The 24,251-nt window shown below is 39.7% G+C and overlaps 1 protein-coding gene across 9 annotated transcripts in view; it reads left to right on the top strand.

Annotated features, from left to right (window-relative positions):
• Positions 1–24,251, top strand: part of PKHD1 (PKHD1 ciliary IPT domain containing fibrocystin/polyductin) — a 443,740-nt gene that overhangs the window by 310,504 nt on the left and 108,985 nt on the right. For all 9 annotated transcript variants that reach the window (XR_015152761.1, XM_086370763.1, XM_086370767.1 and 6 more), the window contains 5 exons: positions 6,750–6,904; positions 8,412–8,564; positions 14,036–14,914; positions 16,289–16,457; positions 18,047–18,204. Coding sequence is in view for 8 of the 9 variants with exons in the window: in XM_086370763.1 (XP_086226889.1) it covers positions 6,750–6,904; positions 8,412–8,564; positions 14,036–14,914; positions 16,289–16,457; positions 18,047–18,204 (1,514 nt within the window). In the remaining variant the exon portion in view is untranslated. The remainder of the gene's footprint in view (positions 1–6,749; positions 6,905–8,411; positions 8,565–14,035; positions 14,915–16,288; positions 16,458–18,046; positions 18,205–24,251) is intronic.

Genomic DNA, 24,251 nt, shown 5'->3' with positions numbered 1-24,251 from the left:
GAATTTAAATTAGAAAATTATTATAATTATTTTTGTGCTCATTAATCAAACCTCATGATTATACTATAACAACTTAGTTCAAATATTAGAACATAGAGATGGTGGCCTTATTCATTTATTAGCAGGAGTTCAGGATCACATTGTAGTATCCAAAAGAAGATTGTTCCTTTTGGTCCAATGAGCTGGTGGGTCCTAATCTCAAACTGGCTATTGTCTCCATGCTTGGAAAAGACATATGAGTTAGGAAGGGAGGAGGGACATAGATTCCTACAATGAAAATGAGCTGGAACATTGAGGACAGCAGATTAAAATACTTTTAATTATGCAATTAACTAAAAGTGTATTTCAGGTAAAGTACTTTCTCTGAGTCTCAGTTTCTTTTTCTATAATAGGAAAACAATAATACTTGGTTAATAGAGTAGTTATAAGGATTAAGTGAATCAATGTGTATAAAGCACTTAGGCCGGTTTCTGGCACCAAGTCAGTCTCACGTCATGGTAGTTATTACACTAACCAGGATTCTTTCAATGGAAAGTAAAAGTAAAAGCAACCCTTCTTAATCCATTTGGGAAATTGCATCGGGCCCTCCCTCCACCTCTCCTGTTTCTCTATTTCAGTCTCACTTGTTCCTACTGAAGAGATTTCCACATTCTGTAGGGTGCAACTGAACCCCGAAGCTGTTGGCTTTTCCTAGCTTTACCATTAGAGAGAAAATTTCTCTTTCTCCTTAGTTGCAGTTCAAAAGTCCAGGAGACTACAGTTGCTAGCACTGTATTGTATAACTTGCTAAGAGAGTAGAACTCGAGTGTTCTCACCAAACAATAGCAAAATAAGGGTGAATGTGTGAGGTGACTGACATATTAATTAGCTCAGTGGGGAAATCTTTTCATAATGTGTATATCATATCAAATCAGCATATTATATGCTTTAAATATCTTGAGTGAGTGAATGAAAGTTGCTCAGTCGTACCTGACTCTTTGTGACCCCATGGACTATATAGTCCATGGAATTCTCCAGGCCACTGTATTGGAGTGGGTAGCCATTCCCTTCTCCAGGGGATCTTCCCAACCCAGGGATCAAACCCAAGTCTCCCTCATTGCAGGCGATTCTTTACCAGCTGAGCCACAAGGGAAGCCCTACAACTTTATTTTTCGATTATACCTCATAAAGCTGGAAAAGGGAAAGGATTTTAACTAATGAAGGCAGGTTGGATCCCTTGGCCACCCTTTGGCAAAAGGTGTGCAGCTCTCACTAGGACCACTTAGTGTGGTGAATGAGGAGATCAGGTCTCAGAAGAGATGTGATGCATTTCCTGGAACAAAGGAGAAAATAGATCAGGTAGACAAACAGTTGAGGGCTTTCCCGATGGAGATGTGGGCCCAGTCCCTGGATTGAAAGATCAACTGGAGGAGGAAAATGGCAACCCACTCTAGTATTCTTGCCTAAAAAAATCCCGTGGACAGAAGACCCTGATGGGCTACAATCCAAAGGGCCTCAAAGAGTTGGACATGACTAAGCATGGCATGGGATGGCAGACAAACAGTTGACCCCAAAGACCATTCATATTATCACCGTCACCATCAATACCATTATAGGATTCAGTTTCTTTAAACACCTCACATAATTCATTGGAGTCTGAGGGTCCTCGGCCAGTTTCAATGGCAATTGACAAAAGAAAGTTTAAACAGGAGTTAAAAAAAAAAAAAGCCTCAGTATTACTAAAGATCAGAATTCTGTGGCTACTCTAATTCCTCAGGGAAGAACATTTTGACATCCAGCACTCTGAACCTATGGTCAAGTGCATCTGTTGTCATTAAGATTTCCCTAAAGTTTAATTAAATTCATTAAGTTATAGGTATTTCTATATGAATGCTTTTTACATGGTGGGAAAAAGTTTTAATTTTGTAAGTATATTTGTTTCATTCTTTGTAATTATGTTCGTTTGACCAAAAGTATTGCATTTTCCTCTAAACTAGGTAAATTTTAATGCAAAAATAAAGGAAGCTGCTGATATTTTGTTTATACTTTTCAAAAGTTATCTTTCAGGAGACTTTTGCAGTGATTATTCAGTTTCCTCTCTCTTCTCATATGGTTTCCATTTAGAGCCAATTATGTTGCAAACAACTCTTTTTATTTTTTGGTTTATTTATTATTTTTGGTGTGTTTTGCTCAGAAAAACGAGCGAATCTCCCCTCTCCCCTGTAGCTATAAGATTCTTATTAGTATTAATCAGACACATGAAATCGAGCTGGGATTCAAATCCTTAAGGCTTAAGCTAGGATTTCTTGAAATGGTTGATGGGTCTTCCTTCAAGTAGGAAGAGGGAATCTTTGAATTGAAGGAATTTAAGGAATATTGATACTTGACTAGCAGAACTGTCTAGGCTCTTAACACTGGAACCAAAATTTTCCCTGAATTTACCACTATTGTTGTGTAGACACAGAAGGAGCCATGCTCCCTTGCCATTTGTATATTTTCTTAAGAGATACAGAATCTCAAGATTTCAGTAGTATACAGGAGAGAGAATTGTTCGTAGATCTGTAAGGTTTTGGAAGCCATCATGACAAAAGATAAGTTCATTTATATTTTTATTGTAAAGTTTGAATAATAATTTCAGTAACTCCTTTTCTCTTTGCCTAGAGAATTGTGAGGAGCTCTGGGGTTTACATAGCTGGATAGTGCTATTTCCATTAAATATTAACTATCAAGTGGCGCTAGTGTTAAAGAACCTGCCTGCCAATGCAGGAGACAGAAGTGATGTGGGTTCCATCGCTGGGTTGGGAAGATCTCCTGGAGTAGGAAATGGCAACCCACTCAAGTATTCTTACCTGCGGAATTCCCATGGACAGAGGAGCCTGGTGGGCTACAGTCCATAGGGTTGCAAAGAGTCGGACATGACTTAAGTGACTTAGTACACACACAACAATGTCAAAGTTGAGTAGCCACAGAAGACAGTACAAAATCATTTACAAAGCAGTGGTATCTGTTTTGTCAAAATGATGAACAGAAATGGGACTGGGTGTTCAGTGGAGAAGATTCCCATGGGATGACTTCTTGAAGGCAAAGGAGCTTCAGTAAATTTTTAAGGCTGAAGAGCAGAATATAGGAGATGATATTTTAATTGATAGGTGAGAAGCACATTATCTATTTCTTGGCAGAGTGAGCAGGTTCATCAGGTTGGAGCAGAGGACTTATATAAGGGAGTTGAGGGATAAGGCTCTAATTATTTCTTAGTTTATATTATGGTTCATACTTTGTGTTGCTCTGTGGGCTTCAACAAATGTATAATGGCATGCATCCATCCTTAAAGTATCACACAGAAGAATTTACAGCCCTATAAATCTCCTGTGCTCCCTAGGGAATGAGTTTTAATTCTCATTTTTCACAAGGAACTTTCCTGAACATTGTCATGACCTATGTCTGAAAAGCTCTATTCAACAATATAAATAAAAAATAAAAAGATTATCCCAATAATACTGGCCATGAAGGAGAGGATTGATTTCAGTTATACTCCTAATTGGCTTTGGTGTGACTTTATATCCATCACCTGATTTTCTTTTTAAGAAGTAAATTTTTTCTTCAATATACTACTTGGTAAGTTAGAAAATTTAGATTTAAGTGAAAATGACTAATAAACTCACCTTCCATTGGCGAGGTGACATTTTTTAGTGTACATCTTTCCTATTTTCTTTTTTCTGTGCATGCATTACTTTTATTAAAAATAAATGGGCATGTTATTTTATATCCTTTTTTTCAGACAATGAAAAAAATGAACACTGTAATTAAGTGTTTTGCTATAGTGTGCTTTTTAATGACTATATAATAATGCACTGTGGGGTTCTCAGGTGGCTCAGTAAAGAATCCACCTGCCAATTCAGGTGATGCAGGAAACTGGAGTTTGATCCCTGTGTTGGAAAGATCCCCTGGAGAAGGAAATGGCAACCCATTCCAGTATTCTTGCCACGATAATTCCACGGACAGAGGAGCCTGACCAGCTACAGTTCATGGCGTCACAAAGAGTTGGACATGACTGATCACGCACACGCACAATAATCTACTGTTTGAGTTACAGATCTCATAAATTCGTGGTTTATGAGATTATATAAATTCATAATATAGTCATTATGAAATGTAGGAGTTTCGCTTTTTATTATACGTGAAGAGCTAAGAATCAAACAGATAGGATGATGTCATTTAATGGAAAGAACTTGAATTTGATCAGGAGACTTAGGCTTAACTCAACCTCTGACTTCATTTAGTTATCCAATCTTGAGTTTTGTTATTTATTCTTTCTGAATCTTGGTTTCCTTGCCTTTAAAAGCTAAGGGTTGTTTTATTATTTTGTAACTGTGAGTTTTCTAGGATGTCATAGCAAATCAGCAAAGCATGTCTAAATTCTTTAATTAAAATTGTATAACTGACAGTAGTCTTTTCTCTGTCTTTTCCAGTCTCTATTCTTCTCTTTAACCTCAGGCACATCACATAGATTTAAATTAATTACAATCTTTGGTTAATAAAAAATTTACACCATTGGCCCACAAATGACCCCCTATAACTTTTTTTTTTTTGGAAAGAGATGGGTATACCAGACCACCTGACCTACCTCTTGAGAAACTTATATGCATGTTAGGAAGCAACAGTTAGAACTGGACATGGAACAACAGACTGGTTCCAAATAGGGAAAGGAGGACGTCAAGGCTGTATATTGTCACCCTGCTTATTTAACTTATATGCAGAGTGCATCATGAGGAATTCTGGGCTGGAAGAAGCACAAGCTGGAATCAAGATTGCTGGGAGAAATATCAATCACCTCAGATATGCAGATGACACCGCCCTTATGGCAGAAAGTGAAGAGGAACTAAAGAGCCTCTTGATGAAAGTGAAAGAGGAGAGTGAAAAAGTTGGCTTAAAGCTCAACATTCAGAAAACGAAGATCATGGCATCTGGTCCCATCACTTCATGGGAAATCGATGGGGAAACAGTGGAAACAGTGGCAGATTTTATTTTTTTGAGCTCCAAAATGACTGCATTTGGTGATTGCAGCCAGGAAATTAAAAGACCCTTACTCCTTGGAAGGAAAGTTATGACCAACCTAGATAGCATATTCAAAAGCAGAGATACTACTTTGCCAACAAAGGTCCGTCTAGTCAAGGCTGTGGTTTTTCCAGTAGTCATGTATGGATGTGAGAGTTGGACTATGAAGAAAGCTGAGCACTGAAGAATTGATGCTTTTAAACTGTGGTGTTGGAGAAGACTCTTGAGAGTCCCTTGGACTGCAAGAAGATCCAACCACTCCATTCTGAAGGCGATCAGCCCTGGGTGTTCTTTGGAAGGACTGATGCTAAAGCTGAACTCCAGTACTTTGGCCACCTCATGCGAAGAGTTGACTCACTGGAAAAGACTGATGCTGGGAGGGATTTGGGGCAGGAGGAGAAGGGGACGACAGAGGATGAGATGGCTGAATGGCACCACCAACTCGATGGACATGAGTTTGAGTGAACTCCGGGAGTTGGTGATGGACAGGGAGGTCTGGCGTGCTGCGATTCATGGGGTCACAAAGAGTCGGACACGACTGAGCGACTGAACTGAACTGAACTGAATGTTATATATGAATCATCTGTGAATTCTCCACTCATACAGTAGACTAGTGTCTGCTAGTCAAAATCTACTAGTAAAGGATGTTTACTAAACAAAAAATGTCTTCTAGTCACAATCTAAGTTGTCATTTTTAAATGTAAATGTCATCTGTTTCATTCATCCATATGTCTCTAGCCCTATAGTGTGTGGCATGTACTGTTGCTCAGACAATGTATGTTTCTTGATTGAAAGGCCTTCACATGGACCTGTTGCCAGGATGAAACTTTACTGGTAGAGGAGACACTATTGTCAGTGCTTGCTAAAGTATGAACATTAGCAAAAGAGCCAGGCGATTAATATAAACTTATGCTGTTGAAGTTGGTAATGACTGTAACTGGAGGATAAAGCAGACATATTTACTAGGGAAAGATAGGCAGCAGCAAATGACTGAACAAAAACCTTTATTAAATGGTAGTTAAGAAAAAACAAAAATTAACAAAACTCTCATTACATATTGTGATGAAAACACAATGCTTGGAACATAGCACCTTCAAGAAATGCATACCTTTGTCCCTGCAATAACAGGGGGATAGGAGAGAAAACTCCAAATAGTGTCACTTTTCAAATGAAGATATGAAACTCAGAAGAGTGACGTGACCTCTCAACGTCCCATAGCTACTAAGTGGAACCTCTAGGATTCACACTGTATCTGCTTGGCCATGAAGATATGAGCCTTAAATGTGTGATGAGAAATTGTCTGAAAATATTATTAGAAGTCTTCAGAAAATGTGAGAAAAGATCCCTTCTGAAATACCTTTATTATTTGAACTGTTTCCCAATCAAGGAAGTAGACTTCCATTTTAGGAAACCATATGGAGAGGGCATTACTAAACTCTCAAAATTTTACCCTTTCTTATTCTTTTGTCTGGTGCTTCATGGCCGCAGAATACCTTGGCCATCCCTGTATTGCATACATGTAAGCCAGGAGATGAACTCCATTAGCATTCATGTTTTGCAGAAGTCTTTTTTCTCCGTCTTGACTTGATGTTTCTACTTTCCTCTCCCTGGTGGGAATTGCCAGTTGCAGCAGATTTCCTCTTCTCCCTGGAATGAGTAGATCATATCTGAGTTGCACTGTCAGTGTACTTGATACGATCTTTATGCTGTTTCAGAATTATAGTAGAGGACACAGTGGATTGGCGACCCCATGACAAGATCGTCCTCAGCTCCTCTTCATATGAGCCTCACGAAGCAGAGGTCCTCACTGTGAAAGAAGTCGGGGGTCACCATATTAGGATCCATGAACGTCTCAGACACCGACACACCGGTAAGGCTTCGGTTTGTTAGTTAAGGGAAGTGAATGAGCCAAGAAAAACGTGTTCAGCAACCTGCCTGGGGACCTTGGATCCAACCGGCGTTCAGAGGGGATGGATAATACTTTACTGCTGCCCTAGGCTCATCCTAGAAGGCTTTATCTCCATCCCTTCATTAATTTTATTGCCTAATTTTTTTTAAAAAATACTTTGATGTGAGGGTATTTTTTTAACTTTTTATTTATAATGGCAAGCCTAGAAGCAAGCAGAAGGGTTAAGAAACTTGTTCAAGGTCACCGGGCATTTTCATGGCTAAGCCAGAATAAACCTCATGGGAGATGAGTTTCCAGTTCATTTCCTGGCACATTGAATCACACAACCACTTAGAATGTGGTAGTTATTGTAAATAATGACTCCTTACTTTTTCCATACTTAGGAATGTGTCCTTTTTGACATGAAGTTCATTTTATGTATTGACTACTGCTACTGCCCCAAATTATAAATGCTGCTGCTGCTGCTAAGTCGCTTCAGTCGTGTCCGACTCTGTGCGACCCCATAGACAGCAGCCCGCCAGGCTCCCCCGTCCCTGGGATTCTCCAGGCAAGAACACTGGAGTGGGTTGCCATTGCCTTCTCCGAAATTATAGATAAATAAAGTCAAATACCTCTTTCTTTTTTTAAAAAAGTATTGAATATTTTAATACACTATATACACTTAAAATACATTGCATATAAATAATAAATAACCATCTTTCCTGGTTCAGTCTAATAAATGCATTTAACCCAGGAAATATAGCTAATAAGTAATATAACAGGGTAATAAAGGGATAAGGGGTTATTTTTTTAGTTTCTGATATTTGAGAGGGAAATACATGTTTTCAGCAGGGTCATGTCTAAAGCTTTCTAAGTCATAGTTTTAAGGATGATTTTATTTCTAAACAGTGGCAGGGAAAAGAAAACTCGTCATCAATCCCTGCCTGTAATATGCAAACATGTGCAATACAAATACAGAGGGAGGGGGGCTATGCAACAAACATGCGAGACTGGGGAGGCTCCTTCTGAGAGAGATGAGCTTCAGACCTGCCAGGAGAGGGCGCTGCCGCTGCTGTTTTGGTCCTGTCGCTGCCTCAGTGGATCTGGGATTCCTCACTCTGAAGAAAGAGGTTCAGGAACAGTGCACTACTAAACGCGGAAATCTCACACTGACGAGTTAAAGGGAAGGGTTTGGGGACCCCACTAATTGGACCGGTCTGCCCTGACATCCCTGTCCCAGTACCCATCGTGACTGAGGAGAAATGAATTCTTGCTCAGATACTCTCACTCTTATCCCAAGGAGAGACTAGTGAACGGGCTTTTTCATTTCTCAGCAGACATTTGTGGAGACCGCCCGAGGAAAAGCAAACCTTAATGTTGGGAGGACTTCCGCGGGGAAACGAGTGTTTTCATTTGTCAGGTTCGCTGAGTCCCTAACTGGCGATCTCCGAAATAGGTTTTTTAAAATTTTTCTTTCCTGTTGCCCCAGGAAGTGCCCACGTCATGGAGGGTGGCCGACACATTCGTTTGGCTGCTGAGGTTGGTCTTTTGACCCGAAACATACAAATCCAGGGTGATACATCATGCAGAGGGGGTCTACTTGTGGGGTCCTTCAGGAAGTCCAGTGTGGAAGAGTTTTCAGGTAAATGAAATTTTAAGTTACTAAGCACTATGAATTGGATGCTATGGGACCCTCCGAAATTACAATAGTGGGATTTTCATTTATAAAACAAACTGTTTGGAATAGATGCTCATTTATGCTCTGAGAAGCTATGAATTTTCAGTCCTAATCTGTGCTTAATTATCATGTGATGTTAAAATAATATTCTAGCTATCAGCACATAGGCATATTTTTACCTCAGAAAGAAAAAAAAATATAAAGCAAAGCCATCTTCAGCAGATGTGAAATTTCCTCTGCTTTGAAACTGTAGATGATTTAATGACCACTTGAATTTTATCTCTTTCCTGAATTTCTATTACTCTTTCCCAGTAGCATGCTTTATCTGATGGCAGACCTCATCTCATGCTATAAATTAATAGTGTAAATTTAAGTAAGAAGATTTCCATATTCTAGACTGCTTTAGGGATCAGTTCAATTTCTCTCATTTCCTTCAAGCTTTAGCTCTTCCGGGGTATTGTGAAATAATTTTATTGGTACCTTATTTCTGAAACTTGGGTTCCTTAAAAATGATTTCAGTGTTGTTTCCTAGTCAAATAAAGCTCCATCTTAGAAAGTCACTGTCTACATGAATATAATAAAGGTTCTGAGAAGGCTTAGAGTAAAGGGTCTAAGTACTTCCCACATATATTGAGCATGGAACAATTTTTGTGGGCACATCTGTTTTCAGTTCAGTTCAGTCACTCAGTCGTGTCCGACTCTGCAACCCCACAGACTGCAGCATACCAGACTTCCCTCTCCATCACCAACTACCAGAGCTTGCTCAAACTCATGTCCATCGAGTTGGTGATGTCCATCTCATCCTCTGTCATCCCCTTCTCCTCCTGCCTTCAATCCTTACCAGTATCAGGGTCTTTTCCAATGTGTCAGTTCTTCACTTCAGGTGGCCAGTATGGTAAAGGATGGTGTTTGGACCTTAAGTCAAAAGTTCAGGATTTCTGGTCCATAGAACAAGCTCTCTCTCCATAAACACTAGCTCCATCAGTTTCTTTCTTTCTTTTTTGGCCACATCGTAAGGTATAAAGTGAAAATGTTAGTTGCTCTCAGTCATGTCCGACTCCTTGTGACTCAATGGACTGTAGCCCACCAGGCTCCTCTGTATGCAAGATCTTAGTTTCCTGACCAGGGATTGAACCTTTGTTCCCCTTCTGGCCTCCGCATTGGAAGCATGGAGTCTTAACCACTGGACTGCAAGGTAAGTCCCCTTCATCACTTTTTAACAGAAGTGATCTAGATCTCCCTTCTTGGCTAGAGGACATTTGGCAGTATTTGGAGACATTTTGCTTGTCACAACTTTGGTGGAGCTTCTGCATTAGTAGTGGGTGCTCAACAGCCTACAATGTGTGAGACAGTCTCCCTCAAGAAAGGATAACCTGGACCAAAATGTCAGGTATGTTGAGGTGGAGTAACCCTGCTCTGGAAGGCTAGACAGGCTGAGTCCTGGTCATGGTGGTGGTCATGTAAAAACAAATCTACCCTGCAGTTTGTGAAGACAGAGAATTAGGAAGGGAGTGCAAGACGGGCTCCTTTACACGGTACCTGCAGGCCAGGCTAGAACCTGATCACGAGAGCAGGACAAGATGCTGGCTTTTATAGCTGAGCACCAAAGCTGGACCCTCACCACCTGCAATGCTGGCTCGGTTCTGAGCCTCTGGCTTGCTGGTTGGGGCTCCTAAAACATCCCCAGAAAAGGGACAGAGAATCTTAATCCAATGCTTCTTATAGACTAGGAACTACGCTGGTTTTCATGCCTGTTTTATCTCACTGAATCCTAATATCCCTGTGAGAGAGACATTTTATCCTTGGTTTTATAGATGAGGAAACAGAGTCTATAATAAAATTGCCTACTAATTCATAAAACTCCATTAGGAGCTATAGAACTTCTTGAGGGTAAGACTGAGGTTTTCAGCTCTATTTTCTTAGTTTGGTATTATAACTGCTCTGTATTAGGTCCTCAATAAATGTGAGTTAAATGAACAGTAAGAAAAGTCATCCAGCTTACAGGGTAACATTCAAATTCAAGCCTGATTCGGAAGCCGTTGATAAGCTTTTAATTTTGTAATCACTTTCAGTTCAGTCCAGTCTCTCAGTCATGTCAGATTCTTTGCGACCCCATGAATCACAGCATGCCAGGCCTCCCTGTTCATCACCAACTCCCGGAGTTCACTCAAACTCATGTCCATTGAGTCGGTGATGCCATCCAGCCATCTCATCCTCTGTCGTCCCCTTCTCCTCCTGCCCCCAATCCCTCCCAGCATCAGAGTCTTTTCCAATGAGTCAACTCTTCGCATGAGGTGGCCAAAGTACTGGAGTTTCAGCTTTAGCATCATTCCTTCCAAAGAACACCCAGGGCTGATTGCCTTCAGAATGGACTGGTTGGATCTCCTTGCAGTCCAAGGGATTCTCAAGAGTCTTCTCCAACACCACAGTTCAAAAGCATCAATTCTTTGGTGCTCAGCTTTCTTCATAGTCCAACTCTCACATCCATACATGACCACTGGAAAAACCATAGTCTTGACTAGACGGACCTTTGTTGGCAAAGTAGTATGTCTGCTTTTGAATATGCTATCTAGGTTGGTCATAACTTTCCTTCCAAGGAGTAAGGGTCTTTTAATTTCATGGCTGCAATCACCATCTGCAGTGATTTGGAGCCCAAAAAATAAAGTCAGCCACTGTTTCCACTGTTTCCCCATCGATTTCCCATGAAGTGATGGGACCAGATGCCATGATCTTCGTTTTCTGAATGTTGAGCTTTAAGCCAACTTTTTCACTCTCCTCTTTCACTTTCATCAAGAGGCTCTTTAGTTCCTCTTCACTTTCTGCCATAAGGGTGGTGTCATCTGCATATCTGAGGTGATTGATATTTCTCCCAGCAATCTTGATTCCAGCTTGTGCTTCTTCCAGTCCAGCGTTTCTCATGATGTACTCTGCATAGAAGTTAAATAAGCAGGGTGACAATATACAGCCTTGACATACTCCTTGGTAAAAAAAGTTGCAAAGATGGTATGAAGAGTTCCTGTATACCTTTCATTCTGTTTTCCCTAACATGAAAATCTAATATAACTCTGGTACATTTGTGACAGCCAGTAAATTAACCTTACTGCACTAGTGTTTACTGAACTTAAGATATTATTCCAGATTCCACATGTTTTTCCACTGTGGTCCTTTTTCTGTTTCAAAATCCAGTACAGATCCCCACATTGTATTAAGAACCCTTGCACTTTTCTGTAACATATTCCAGAGCCTGGATGATGTAAGACCTACAGATGTGGGGTCAAGGACGCCAGCTACAGTGTTGAGTGGTTACAGGGCAGAAAAGCCGGCCAGCGCTTAACAATCCCCACTTTTAAATCAGGTTCTTCTGTCATTCCCTTCCTTCTTCTGTCATTCCCTTCCTTCTGACCAGTAATAGCCAACAAGTTATGCTCAGAATTAGGATAAACATAAAGAAAAAACAGGAAAGCAGTTGTGAACAAAATCGTTGCTTAATTCTCCATCTGAATGCTCAGATATTTTAAGTATTTACTATTGATGAGTTTTCAATTGTTGATTAGTATGCACACAGGTAAAAAGATCTTATACAATTTAAAACCATGGATTAAAACCATGCAAAGATGACAAGAAAAAACACACTAAGTAAAACAGTAATGGTACATTGCCTTGAATGAGATTCTAGAACTGTTTTCCAGTCTGTAAGCTTTTACATGTGGACACACACTGGCATTGGTATGCTTTGTGCCAAAGTTCTCAGAGGCAGGTTCCATGACTGTTTTAGCTATGTGCTGCTAGCAAGGGTTGCTTTAAATTACATTGAAAAGTGGTATCACCCGACAAATAATTTGTAGATGTTTTCTCATTCTGTGACTATTTCCATACCATCAGCTAGTGTCTCTAACCAGCATCCTCTGAGAAATCTAGATATAGTGGAATTTTGCTTGACCCTTCAGAAAGACACACAGACTTCATTTGCCCTCACAGTAGTTTGGTTTTTCAATAGATTGATTTGCAAGGGTTCAGGTTTCTCATCTGTGAAAAGGGGGTGGGGAAGGTGGGGGATGAAAACTGGACTATCTTTGTGCTTTAAATACTGAAACACCACAACTCCCTTCCTTTTTAGTGAGGGAAATAACCTTATAGTTTACCTTGGACAGTAACTTTAAAAAAGAAGAATAAAGAAAAGAAGTGAGGGTCAAAGTTGTGGTCTTCCTAGCTAAGGACACACGATGTCTCTTCTCGTAGCACAGGGCTGTGCTCCAGTCATGGGAATCTCGGTGCAAACCTGTTTGTTGTATTCTACCATGTCACACATACTCTCCGCTGAGCCTCCATGGGGGTTAACAGTGCAGCCTCTGCACCCGTATGCCTGGGTCCAAGTCCGAGTGTGCTGCTTAACCCGTCTCTGCCTCAATTTCTTATCTGTAAGATGGAGATAACCACATCTATCATAGGATTTTTACAAAAATTAAGAGTATATATATCACACACATATACATTTATGCCTGGTATATAATTAGTGCTATATTAAAGTTAGATGTTATGTTTATTAATTCACCTCATTTCCCCCCATATTCATGTTATTATCTATTTTATCATGAGTCTATACACTGACTAATTAGTGTTCATTATATTTTTAAATCAGTCTAGTGGTTATGTTTTATACTGTATTTTAACAATATCTGCTTAAAACAGAACCAATAAAATCCCCAATAAGACTAAATAATTCATTGTCCTCCCCTGACATTACAAAAATGTAGAAAATCCTCTTATTGTGAAAAGGAAACAGGAAATATAATGTGGCTAGGATAACAATACAGGAAAAGAAAATTCAGAGTCTTTAAGGTCACTTAAAATATATTATTGGCTTTATCATGTCTTCATAAAGAAGAATGTTATGTTTCTGGACATCTATTGAGCAGAAGTTTTGTACTTATACTCTTCTTTAAAAATGATTAAGATGTTGTATATAGTTAGGCATTATTTTCTTTCATATAATATTTCTGTGGGTAAAGCTGTGACCCTTCACATGGGGTTACCAAAAAGGGACATGACTTTGGGGTGAGTGGCCAGGAAGCCATATTCCCTTCATTCTTAGTTGGTTCCTTGACCCAATCCTGAAGACGGGTACCCAGAATCTTTAAACTAGCTGTGCCCATCCCCAAAGCCTCTCTCCTTCCCCTGTCTTCCTATCATCTTCCTTTCCATCCTATGACCAGACTCTTAAGAATGTACAGGGAACTTTTCAGGAAGTACTGTGATATTTTTTAATGATTCAGGTTTTGTTAGTGAGACTCGATGACATAAAATATAGTGCTGGTGTTAAAACTAAACTATGATATTTAATGAAAAATCTGCATGTCCTGATGCCATTGAATGGACCATCCTTCTGACTCTTGAGGGGACAAAACAGTACCTGCTAATGTGCACTTTGCTTGCAGGTATCCTTCAGCTTTACAATGTGGAAATTCAGAACTTTGGGTCACCGCTGTATTCATCCATTGAACTCACTGATGTGTCCACAGGATCCTGGGTAATATCTTCTAGTCTGCACCAAAGCTGCGGTGGGGGCATCCATGCAGCTGCCAGTCAGGGGATCATTTTAAATGACAATGTGGTGTTTAACACTGCTGGCCATGGCATTGATCTGGAAGGTCAGGACTATTCTCTCTCTAAAAACCTTGTAGTTCTGATGACACAGTCAGCATGGTCTCCTGTTTGGGTGGCAGGAATCAAAGTGAATGAGGCAAAGAACACCAGTCTCCATGGCAATGTTGTGGCAGGCTCCGAGAGACTTGGTTTTCACATCCAAGGCCACAGGTGTTCCTCTCCTGAATCTCTTTGGTCTGACAACGTGGCCCACTCAAGTCTTCATGGCCTTCATCTCTATAAGGGGAGTGGACTTGACAGCTGCACTGGTATCTCTGGCTTCTTGGCTTTCAAGAACTTTGACTATGGTGCTCTGCTCCAAGTGGAGAACAGCATGGAAATAGAGAACCTCACGCTGGTAGACAATACTGTTGGCCTTTTCACAGCAGTTTGTGTGTCTTCTGCTCCACGGTATTATATCAGAAGTCTACAGATTGTGCTTAGGAATTCAGTCATTGTGGCCACTAGCTCATCTTTTGACTGCATTCAAGACAGAGTCAAACCACATTCTGCCAACTTGACATCATCTGATCGAGCTCCTTCCAATCCCAGAGGGGGTCGAGTTGGTATTCTGTGGCCGGTATTCACCTCAGAACCAAATCGGTGGCCTCAGGAGCCATGGCACAAAGTGAGGAACAGTCATTTGATTTCAGGCATCATGAAACTTCAAGGTAAGAATTTTGGGTTTCCAAGCAATGTAGTCTAATACATCTGTGCATAAAACCCATAGAACCTTTAATAGCATCTTGAAAGTGTATCACCAAAGGGTACAGTATAGTTTGGTGCTTGCTGTCCAGTTGATCAGCTACTGGGCATTGATAACCACAGGGGTGGTTTATTAATATAATGACAGTGAGTGGTTCATTGAGGAACAAAATTGGGTCATTAGTAGAGATGAACCTCAAGCCTGCCGTACAGGGTGGAGTAAATAAAAAAGAGAAAAATATTGTATAGTAATAAATGTATGTGGAATCTAGAAAAATGGTACAGATGAACCTAGTTCCAGGGCAGGAATAGAGATGCAGATATACAGCATGGACCTGTGAACACAGGGTCGGAGAAGGGAGGGTGGGAGATTAGGTTTGACATAAATACACTGCTGTGTGTAAAACAGATAGTGGGAACAGAGAGCTCAACTCAATGCTCTGTGTTGACCTGGAAGGATGGGATGGGTGTGTGAGATTCAAGAAGGATGGTATATATGTGGAGTTGGCTTAGTTGCTAAGTCGTGTCCTACTCTTGTGACCCCATGGACTGTAGCCTGCCAGGCTCCTCTGTCCATGGGATTCTCCAGGCAAGAATACTGGAGTGGGTTGCCATTTCCTTCTCCTGGGGATCTTTCTGACCTAGAGATTGAACCTGAGGCTCCTGCATTGCAGGCAGACTCTTCACCAACTGAGCTACAAGGGAAGCCCAAGATTGGGAATATACATACACACACATACACACACACACACTTTGCTGATTCACTTTACTGTACAGCAGAGACTAACACAAAATTGTAAAGCAATTATATTCCAATACTAAAAAATAGAAAAAAAGTCACTGCTCTATACACATTGAAGAGCTTTCACAGGGAAATATTTAATTTGATTATATGCCTGGTGTTGTTTTTCCTATCACACAGAGGAGGAAATTGATACAGGGAGGTTGTGCCTCAGTGAGGTTGTTAAGAATCTGGTGGGGCAGCCAGGATTAAATTGAGTTATACTGCAACCTATGCAGAAAATCTCTCTCAGATCTCTTTTCTACTATTGTATTCACTCCCCATTCAATTTTGACCAAAACTTTTATGGAAAGTATTGCTTGTAAGATGTCAGTGTGTTGGAATGCTCTTCTATTTTGCATACAATGTCCAAGCCTTGAAGAATTAAGGATATTTTAAGTCAAGATTTATGTAAACTCCTGGAACTATGCTGGGCAGTAACTGAAACTTACTCCTGGACATTAGTCTATGAATATTTAGTTATGTAGTCTGTATTTGCGGATGGTTGTTTACATGATATAATGTTATAATATTAATACTTTGTAAACATTTTTTTCAGATGTGACCTTTTCTAGTTTTGTGAAGAGTTGCTATAGTGATGATCTAGATGTTTGCATTCTGCCCAATGCAGAGAACACTGGAATCGTGCCTCCAATAATGGCAGAGAGGACCAGTATGCTAAAGATCAAAGATAAAAACAAGTTCTACTTTCCTCCTTTGCCAACCAGGTACCAGTTTTGGTATTTATAGTAACCCAAATTTATGGAGGAGTTGGTAATTCTCCAAGTACCTGAATATGTTTTTTAAACAAGGATAAAATCATCAATGAGATTAGAGATAAGCCTTTCTAGAAAGATACACCAGATTGATTAGCCCCAATTCTTTCCCCTCCTATATCCATGCCTTTGAGGTATGATTTTTGCACTCTCTGTCACTAAACAGAGACTGTTTCTCACATCCTTGAATCGGGGATATGCCCTGCTATGTCCTCTGGCAGACACAAGAGGCAGAAGTACTGAATTGCAAGTTTTATTGATATTAATTTTCTTTTATCTTTGTTAGAGATACTTCTCTGGGATGTTTTCAGAATGAATGGTAAAAATTGACCCTAATTCTTGAATCTTCTGTGGAGTACAGCATCACCAGTCTTCAGAAGGAGATTTGGGAGCCCTTGTGCAGGGACTGGTGGGGAAGGAGACCATGGCTGCTGTCAGGAATCCCTAAAATGAATGATATGACTCATATTTATACTCAGACCAGGCCTAACTACTACTGTTCATGAACAAATGATCTTAGAGTTGCATTAAAAAAATCTCTTGATTTTTTCCTTGTCTGAAAACTAGACAAGGAATTGTTTTTTCTCTTTGCCATGAGAGGGAGTGGGAAAGTCAGAAGGAGGGAGAATGGATTGCTTCATCTCTCCTGTAACACTGGGGAAATTTTAGTTGTAATAAAAGAATCAGGAAATCCCACCTTAATTAGAAAGTTTGTATGTTTGGTCCAGCACCAGTCTCTTTTTGATGCTCTCCCCTGAACCATTTTTAGAACCTCAACATTATTAGGTATACAACTTGTGTTATTCTGTCATTTTTTTTCTATTGTCCAGTCTTCCTTATGTTCATGTCTTACCTATGGGATGAAATAGTTTTAAAGCTAAATGATACTAGTATTTGATTCTTTGTTCTATTAATACCTGACACATGGTATACATGCAATAAATAATTAATATTATTACTAATGGTACCTAAAAATACTAGCCCCAGAGGAAATTGCATTGATTCTCTGTAATTCAGTGTTATAATTGCCAATAACTTGTTTATATGCCCTGCTTGACTCTAAATTCTGGTGCCTATCTTTATCACCATTGTATTCCCCACTGTACAAGTATTAGGTTTTCAGTAGATATTTGTTGAATGTAAACATCTTTTTTTTCTACATTATATATAGTACAAGTATAATTGATATTTATAATGATAATCTTAAAATACTGCAAGTCCCCAAAGTTCCATAAAGCAATGATTACCTTATGTTTAATAAATATTAGAAACAAATGTATTGTATCTTTCATTTTAGAAAACTAGTGATCTGTGTTAAGATTATATAACTTGATATCCAGAATATATGATTAATGTCTTTCTTCTTGACCAAATAACTGTGCAATATCTTTTACTATCATTTTATTTCTTATCTATGTACACATTATTAGTAATAAAATTTTGTTGAATTTATTTTTCACAGTGTCAGCACTACCAATGTATGTTTTCTTTTTGCTGCGTATCATGGAAATGAGACAGTTGCTTTCTATCGATATTCACAGGAAAGATTTAGAAACACTGGTCTGCTCTGAATCAGATTGTGAAAGCCCTGGAAAGTATCTCTTTAAGGATCTGGATGGGAGAGCCCTGGGTCTGCCTCCACCAGTTTCTGTATTTCCTAGAACTGAAGGAGAATGGACTGGATCCTTCTTCAACACAGGTCAGTGCGTTCTATGTGAACTTGACAACTCTAGCAGGGGGAGCACGAACAGAACTGAGGTGGTTTGGCTGTGTGGTCCAGGGGAACAAAGTATACTGGAAAAGAACTGAGCTGTAGAGTTGGAGTCTGTGCCAATGAGCTGCCCAGCTCACGTCTATCTCGGAAATGAAGTGAAGTGAAGGTCACTCAATCATGTCTGACTTTTTGTGACCCCATGGACTATACAGTCCATGAAATTCTCCAGGCCAAAATACTGGAGAAGGAAGCCTTTCCCTTCTCCAGGGGATCTTCCCAGCCCAGGGATGGAAACCAGGTCTCCCGCATTGCAGGTGGATTCTTTACCAGCTGAATCACAAGGGAAGCCCAGGAATATTGGGCGCTTTACAGCTGTCACTTAATAGCTCAACAGCTGTCAGCACACCACTGTTTTGCCCTCCATGAGATTGCCTGTGGTCCGTGTCAAAGGTACGATTCCTGACACCCCCCTGTGTACTGGTGAAAGGAACAGTCCTCTCACTAGCTTGGTCACCTGGGCCTGCAGTATTTCACAGTGTCTGCCTTGGAAGCCAGTCCTCTGGCTTCTGAATCCATCTTTCTCTTCCATCAGAACTAAAAGCTTTCATTCTGGAAAGGGTGGTAGAGTAGATGGCATGTTTTCTTTTTTGCCTTCCCTTTCTCTATCTTCTAATTATCCTTGGGGGACTGTGATCAAATCCCTTCTTCTTCTTGCTTTTACAACTTAAGCCCATTCGGCTATCAGTTTTGATTGCTGGACCCCTGAAGAGATCATCATCTCTCTACTTCCAGAAACAATGCGACTTTGAGTTTACATTTTCATTAAGGTGAAAACTACAGCAAATAAATCCAAAAAACTTCCCCAGATTTCTTCCCACTTCACTGGTTGATTCTTTTCAGACTTCTTTTCTAGGCTCCCTTTCTCTTTTGGGGCTTCCTTGGTGGCTCAGATGGTAAAGGATCCACCTGCAATGCAGGACACCCAGGTTCGATCTCTGGGTGGGGAAGATCCCCTGGAGAAGGGAATGGCAACCCACTGCAGTATTCTTGCCTGGAGAATCCCATGGACGGAGGAGCCTCATCTGTGGGGTTGCAAAAAGTTGGACATGACTGAGCAACTAACACTTTCACTTTTGCTTACTCTTTTGAAGTTCTGAATATTTCAAGACATCCTCAGACCTCTTCTTTTCCTATCATGCCCCCAAGTCCAGAGTTGAAAGTACCATTTAATGTTGATGACCTCCAATTTATATCTCCATCCCAAACTCCTCCATGAACTGTGGTATGTTATATCCAAATGACATCTGGGAAGTATAATTAGCATGTCAGATTCAGTGTGGCCCCAAATGGAATTCTTGAACTCTGTCCCCATCCACAGCTTGTTTCTTGTCTAGTTGACCCTACCTCAATCATTAATACCATCATTCTTTCAATAAATCCTTAGGTGGTTGCCTACCATGTGGGGTTGAAAAGCTGTGTATTTTATTTTTTCACTACTCTTTGTCTTGGTTGTGAAACATGATTCAGTGGTGATACTCCAATAGGTATTATTACATTATACTCCAATAGATATTATTACATGTTGCTTACCATCAGTGTGTGGACAAGTTTGAGCATGTGTGTGAGTGGCTGAAGGTATATTGGAGGTGTGTAGGATGGACTGCCTTAAACGCCTGATGTTTTAAAGCTTTATAACATTTTATTTTATTTTTTTTCCTGTTTAACAATTTATTTATTTTAATTTAATTTTATTTTTTAACTTTACAATATTGTATTGGTTTTGCCATATATCAACATGAATCCGCCACAGGTATACACATGTTCCCCATCCTGAACCCTCCCCCCTCCCCATACCATCACTCCGGGTCGTCCCAGTGCACCAGCCCCAAGCATCCAGTATCATGCATCGAACCTGGACTGGTGACTCATTTCATATATGATATTATACATGTTTCAGTGCCATTGTCCCAAATCATCCCACCCCCTCCCTATCCTACAGAGTCCAAAAGACTGTTCTATGCATCAGTGTCTCTTTTGCTGTCTCGTATACAGGGTTATATCTTGTTACCATCTTTCTAAATTCCATATATATGCCTTAGTATACTGTATTGGTGTTTTTCTTTCTGGCTTACTTCACTCTATATAATAGGCTCCAGTTTCATGCACCTCATTAGAACTGATGCAGAGAAAGCCTTTGACAAAATTCAACATCCATTTATGATAAAAACTCTCCAGAAAGAAGGAATAGAAGGAACATACCTCAACATAATAAAAGCTATATATGACAAACCCACAGCAAACATTATCCTCAATGGTGAAAAATTGAAAGCATTTCCCCTAAAGTCAGGAACAAGACAAGGGTGCTCACTTTCACCATTACTATTCAACATAGTTTCGGAAGTTTTGGCCACAGCAATCAGAGCAGAAAAAGAATTAAAAGGAATCCAAATTGGAAAAGAAGAAGTAAAACTCTCACTGTTTGCAGATGACATGATCCTCTACATAGAAAACCCTAAAGACTCCACCAGAAAATTACTAGAACTAATCAATGACTATAGTAAAGTTGCAGGATATAAAATCAACACACAGAAATCCCTTAAATTCCTATACACTAATAATGAGAAAATAGAAAGAGAAATTAAGGAAACAATTCCATTCACCATTGCAATGAAAAGAATAAAATACTAAGGAATATATCTACCTAAAGAAACTTATATATATTAGTTTATATATTATATTTTCTACATATATATAAAACTATAAAACACTGGTGAAAGAAATCAAAGAGGACACTAATAGATGGAGAAATATACCATATTCATGGATTGGAAGAATCAATATAGTGAAAATGAGTATACTACCCAAAGCAATTTATAGATTCAATGCAATCCCTATCAAGCTACCAATGGTATTCTTCACAGAGCTAGAACAAATAATTTCACAATTTGTATGGAAATACAAAAAACCTTGAATAGCTAAAGCAATCTTGAGAAAGAAGAATGGAACTTGAGGAATCAACCTGCCTAACTTCAGGCTCTACTACAAAGCCCCAGTCATCAAGACAGTATGGTACTGGCACAAAGACAGAAATATAGATCAATGGAACAAAATAGAAAGCCCAGAGATAAATCCACGCACCTATGGACACCTTATCTTTGATAAAGGAGGCAAGAATGTACAATGGATTAAAGACAATCTCTTTAACAAGTGGTGCTGGGAAAACTGGTCAACCACTTGTAAAAGAATGAAACTAGAACACTTTCTAACACCATACACAAAAATAAACTCAAAATGGATTAAAGATCTAAACGTAAGGCCAGAAACTATAAAACTCTTAGAGGAGAACATAGGCAAAACACTCTCCGACATACATCATAGCAGGATCCTCTATGACCCACCTCCCAGAATATTGGAAATAAAAGCAAAAATAAACAAATGGGACCTAATTAAACTTAAAAGCTTCTGCACAACAAAGGAAACTATTAGCAAGGTGAAAAGACAGCCTTCAGAATAGGCGAAAATAATAGCAAATGAAGCAACTGACAAACAACTAATCTCAAAAATATACAAGCAACTCCTACAGCTCAATTCCAGAAAAATAAATGACCCAATCAAAAAATGGGCCAAAGAACTAAATAGACATTTCTCCAAAGAAGACATACAGATGGCTAACAAACACGTGAAAAGATGCTCAACATCACTCATTATCAGAGAAATGCAAATCAAAACCACTATGAGGTACCATTTCATGCCAGTCAGAATGGCTGCAATCCAAAAGTCTACAAGCAATAAATGCTGGGGAGGGTGTGGAGAAAAGGAAACCCTCTTACACTGTTGGTGGGAATGCAAACTAGTACAGCCACTGTGGAGAACAGTGTGGAGATTCCTTAAAAAACTGGAAATAGAACTGCCTTATGACCCAGCAATCCCACTGCTGGGTATACACACTGAGGAAACCAGAATTGAAAGAGACACGTGTACCCTAATGTTCATCGCAGTACTGTTTATAATAGCCAGGACATGGTAGCAACCTAGATGTCCATCTGCAGATGAATGGATAGGAAAGCTGTGGTACATATACACAATGGAGTATTACTCAGCTTTATAACATTTTAAATGAAGATGCTATAGGTTCCAACTGCAGGATTCCTATAATAGTATCTGCTGTTTACCATGCTATAAGTACAATCTGCATCTTCTTGCCATGAGGGAGACAGCACACAGTAAATGGTGCCTTCTGGGTATCAACAGGATTGGAGTGTTTTTCTTTGACTTCCAAAATAGGAATAGATCCCTTCTTCTCTAATTCAAGTCCCTTTTCATTTTTTAAACCATTCTTTTTTGCTACTTTCCAATTCTTGTCCACAATCTGGTGGAGGATAGAAGGACAAATTTAATTTTAAGAGAGTAAAAATGTATTTTTTATTTTCCTCTTCATGACAAGAATCTGTGATCGTCTATAAAACAGTGGAAACAGTCCAAAAAGATTAAAATGGAGGCTGCTGGAACCGGCTCTTCTATTTATTCCAAATGGCATTGAGCTGAACACACCCTTTTGACGTTTTTCCATTTTATTAACAAACACTTTGGAGTCCATTGCCTTTGAGGTTTATTTTTAATTTGAAAAATACAGATTCTATTTGCACATAGAAGTTCGCATGAAAAATTCAGACAGATATCCACAGGTCCCGACATACTGTCTGATGCTCTGGTGTTGGGAGCAAAAATTATCCATGTGGATCAGCTGTGAGCAATACTGTGCCAGTGGGTTTTGCTATCTGTGTAATGCAGGGTATGTAGCCAGGGGAAAAGTGAGCTGTTCATTTTGTTTTGTACTTATCTGTAAGTTTGCATGTGCAGCCAGTGTTGAAACACACATGGCAACAGAGTGTAAGACAGTTAATCCCAAGCAGGAGAGCCTCTAAAAACCATTTGCATTTTATTCTGGAAAGAATTTCTTTTGAACATGGAGGCATTTGATCATCTGAAAGTCTAAAAGTATTTATAAAAACAGAGGCTTGAAATGAATAACTTCTTTAGGTAGAACTAGACAGGTACTAGAACTTTTTACCCTGGCTTCTGTCTCATTTCCTGTCTTTCCCAGTATACAAACCTCGTGGCCTAATTCGTACATATGGGCTACTGATGTTATTAGGAGTGGGCTGAAAGAAGTTAGAAATTTGGTTCCAAGGGTATTTTACAGTTTCTCAGCCATGATGTAGAAAGTAGAAAGGGGCTGTAATGGTAGCTAGCATTCCTTGAGCACCTTTTGCATGCAGAGTGCTGAAGTTGCCATTTTCATTTATTCAGCAAATGCATTTGAGCATCTGTAGTCTACCAGTGCCGTTCTAAGGATGGGAACTGTAGTTGTGAATAAGATAACATTCCTGCTTTCATCAAACTTATGTTCCAGTGGAGATATATCTATATACCTCTGCTTTTTTATACATCTATATCTATAAACAAATAAATAAAAATATTCTAATAGTGATGAGAGGTATGAAGAAAATAAAACAGAATTTGGGGCCAGAGAGGTAGTTTCAGGTGTGTGTGTGGCATGTGTTGTTTTGTGTAAGGGAGCTGCTATCAGCGTTATGATTCCAGTGAGGCCAGAATGAGGAGCATGGAATCACTGCTGTGAGCAGAGGGAGGAGCTTTCCAGGGAGAAGGACCAGCCAGAGCAGGGGCTTTGATAACAGAATGGGCCTTGCCTCTATATATATATAGCAGATCTCTCTGAAAAGATCATGCAAGCTGCTATGGAGTGAATGGATCATGGTGGGAGCGAGGCTGGGAGCAGGTGGTGGAGTTAGAAAGCTGGGGGTTAGGGCTCCACAGATGCAGGACTCCATGGTTGGTCCACCATCCCGTGCTGCCCACAGACTGTGTGGGTCCACAGTGAGGTGATGACAGAAATGTCACACATAGACAGAGCTACTTGACAGTAATTGTATGTCTGTTGGATCTAATGAGCAAAAATTAGAGCTTTCATTGTGTATGCTAATTTGTCTGATAATTTGCATTATATTTTA

Source organism: Bos grunniens, chromosome 23 (assembly GCF_055505025.1).
Source record: "Bos grunniens cultivar Pamir isolate PY7600 chromosome 23, Bosgru_T2T1.0, whole genome shotgun sequence".
Lineage (NCBI taxonomy): Eukaryota > Metazoa > Chordata > Mammalia > Artiodactyla > Bovidae > Bos > Bos grunniens.
The sequence above is the reverse complement of the archived record's forward strand: the minus strand, read 5'-3'. Positions and strand labels throughout refer to the sequence as shown.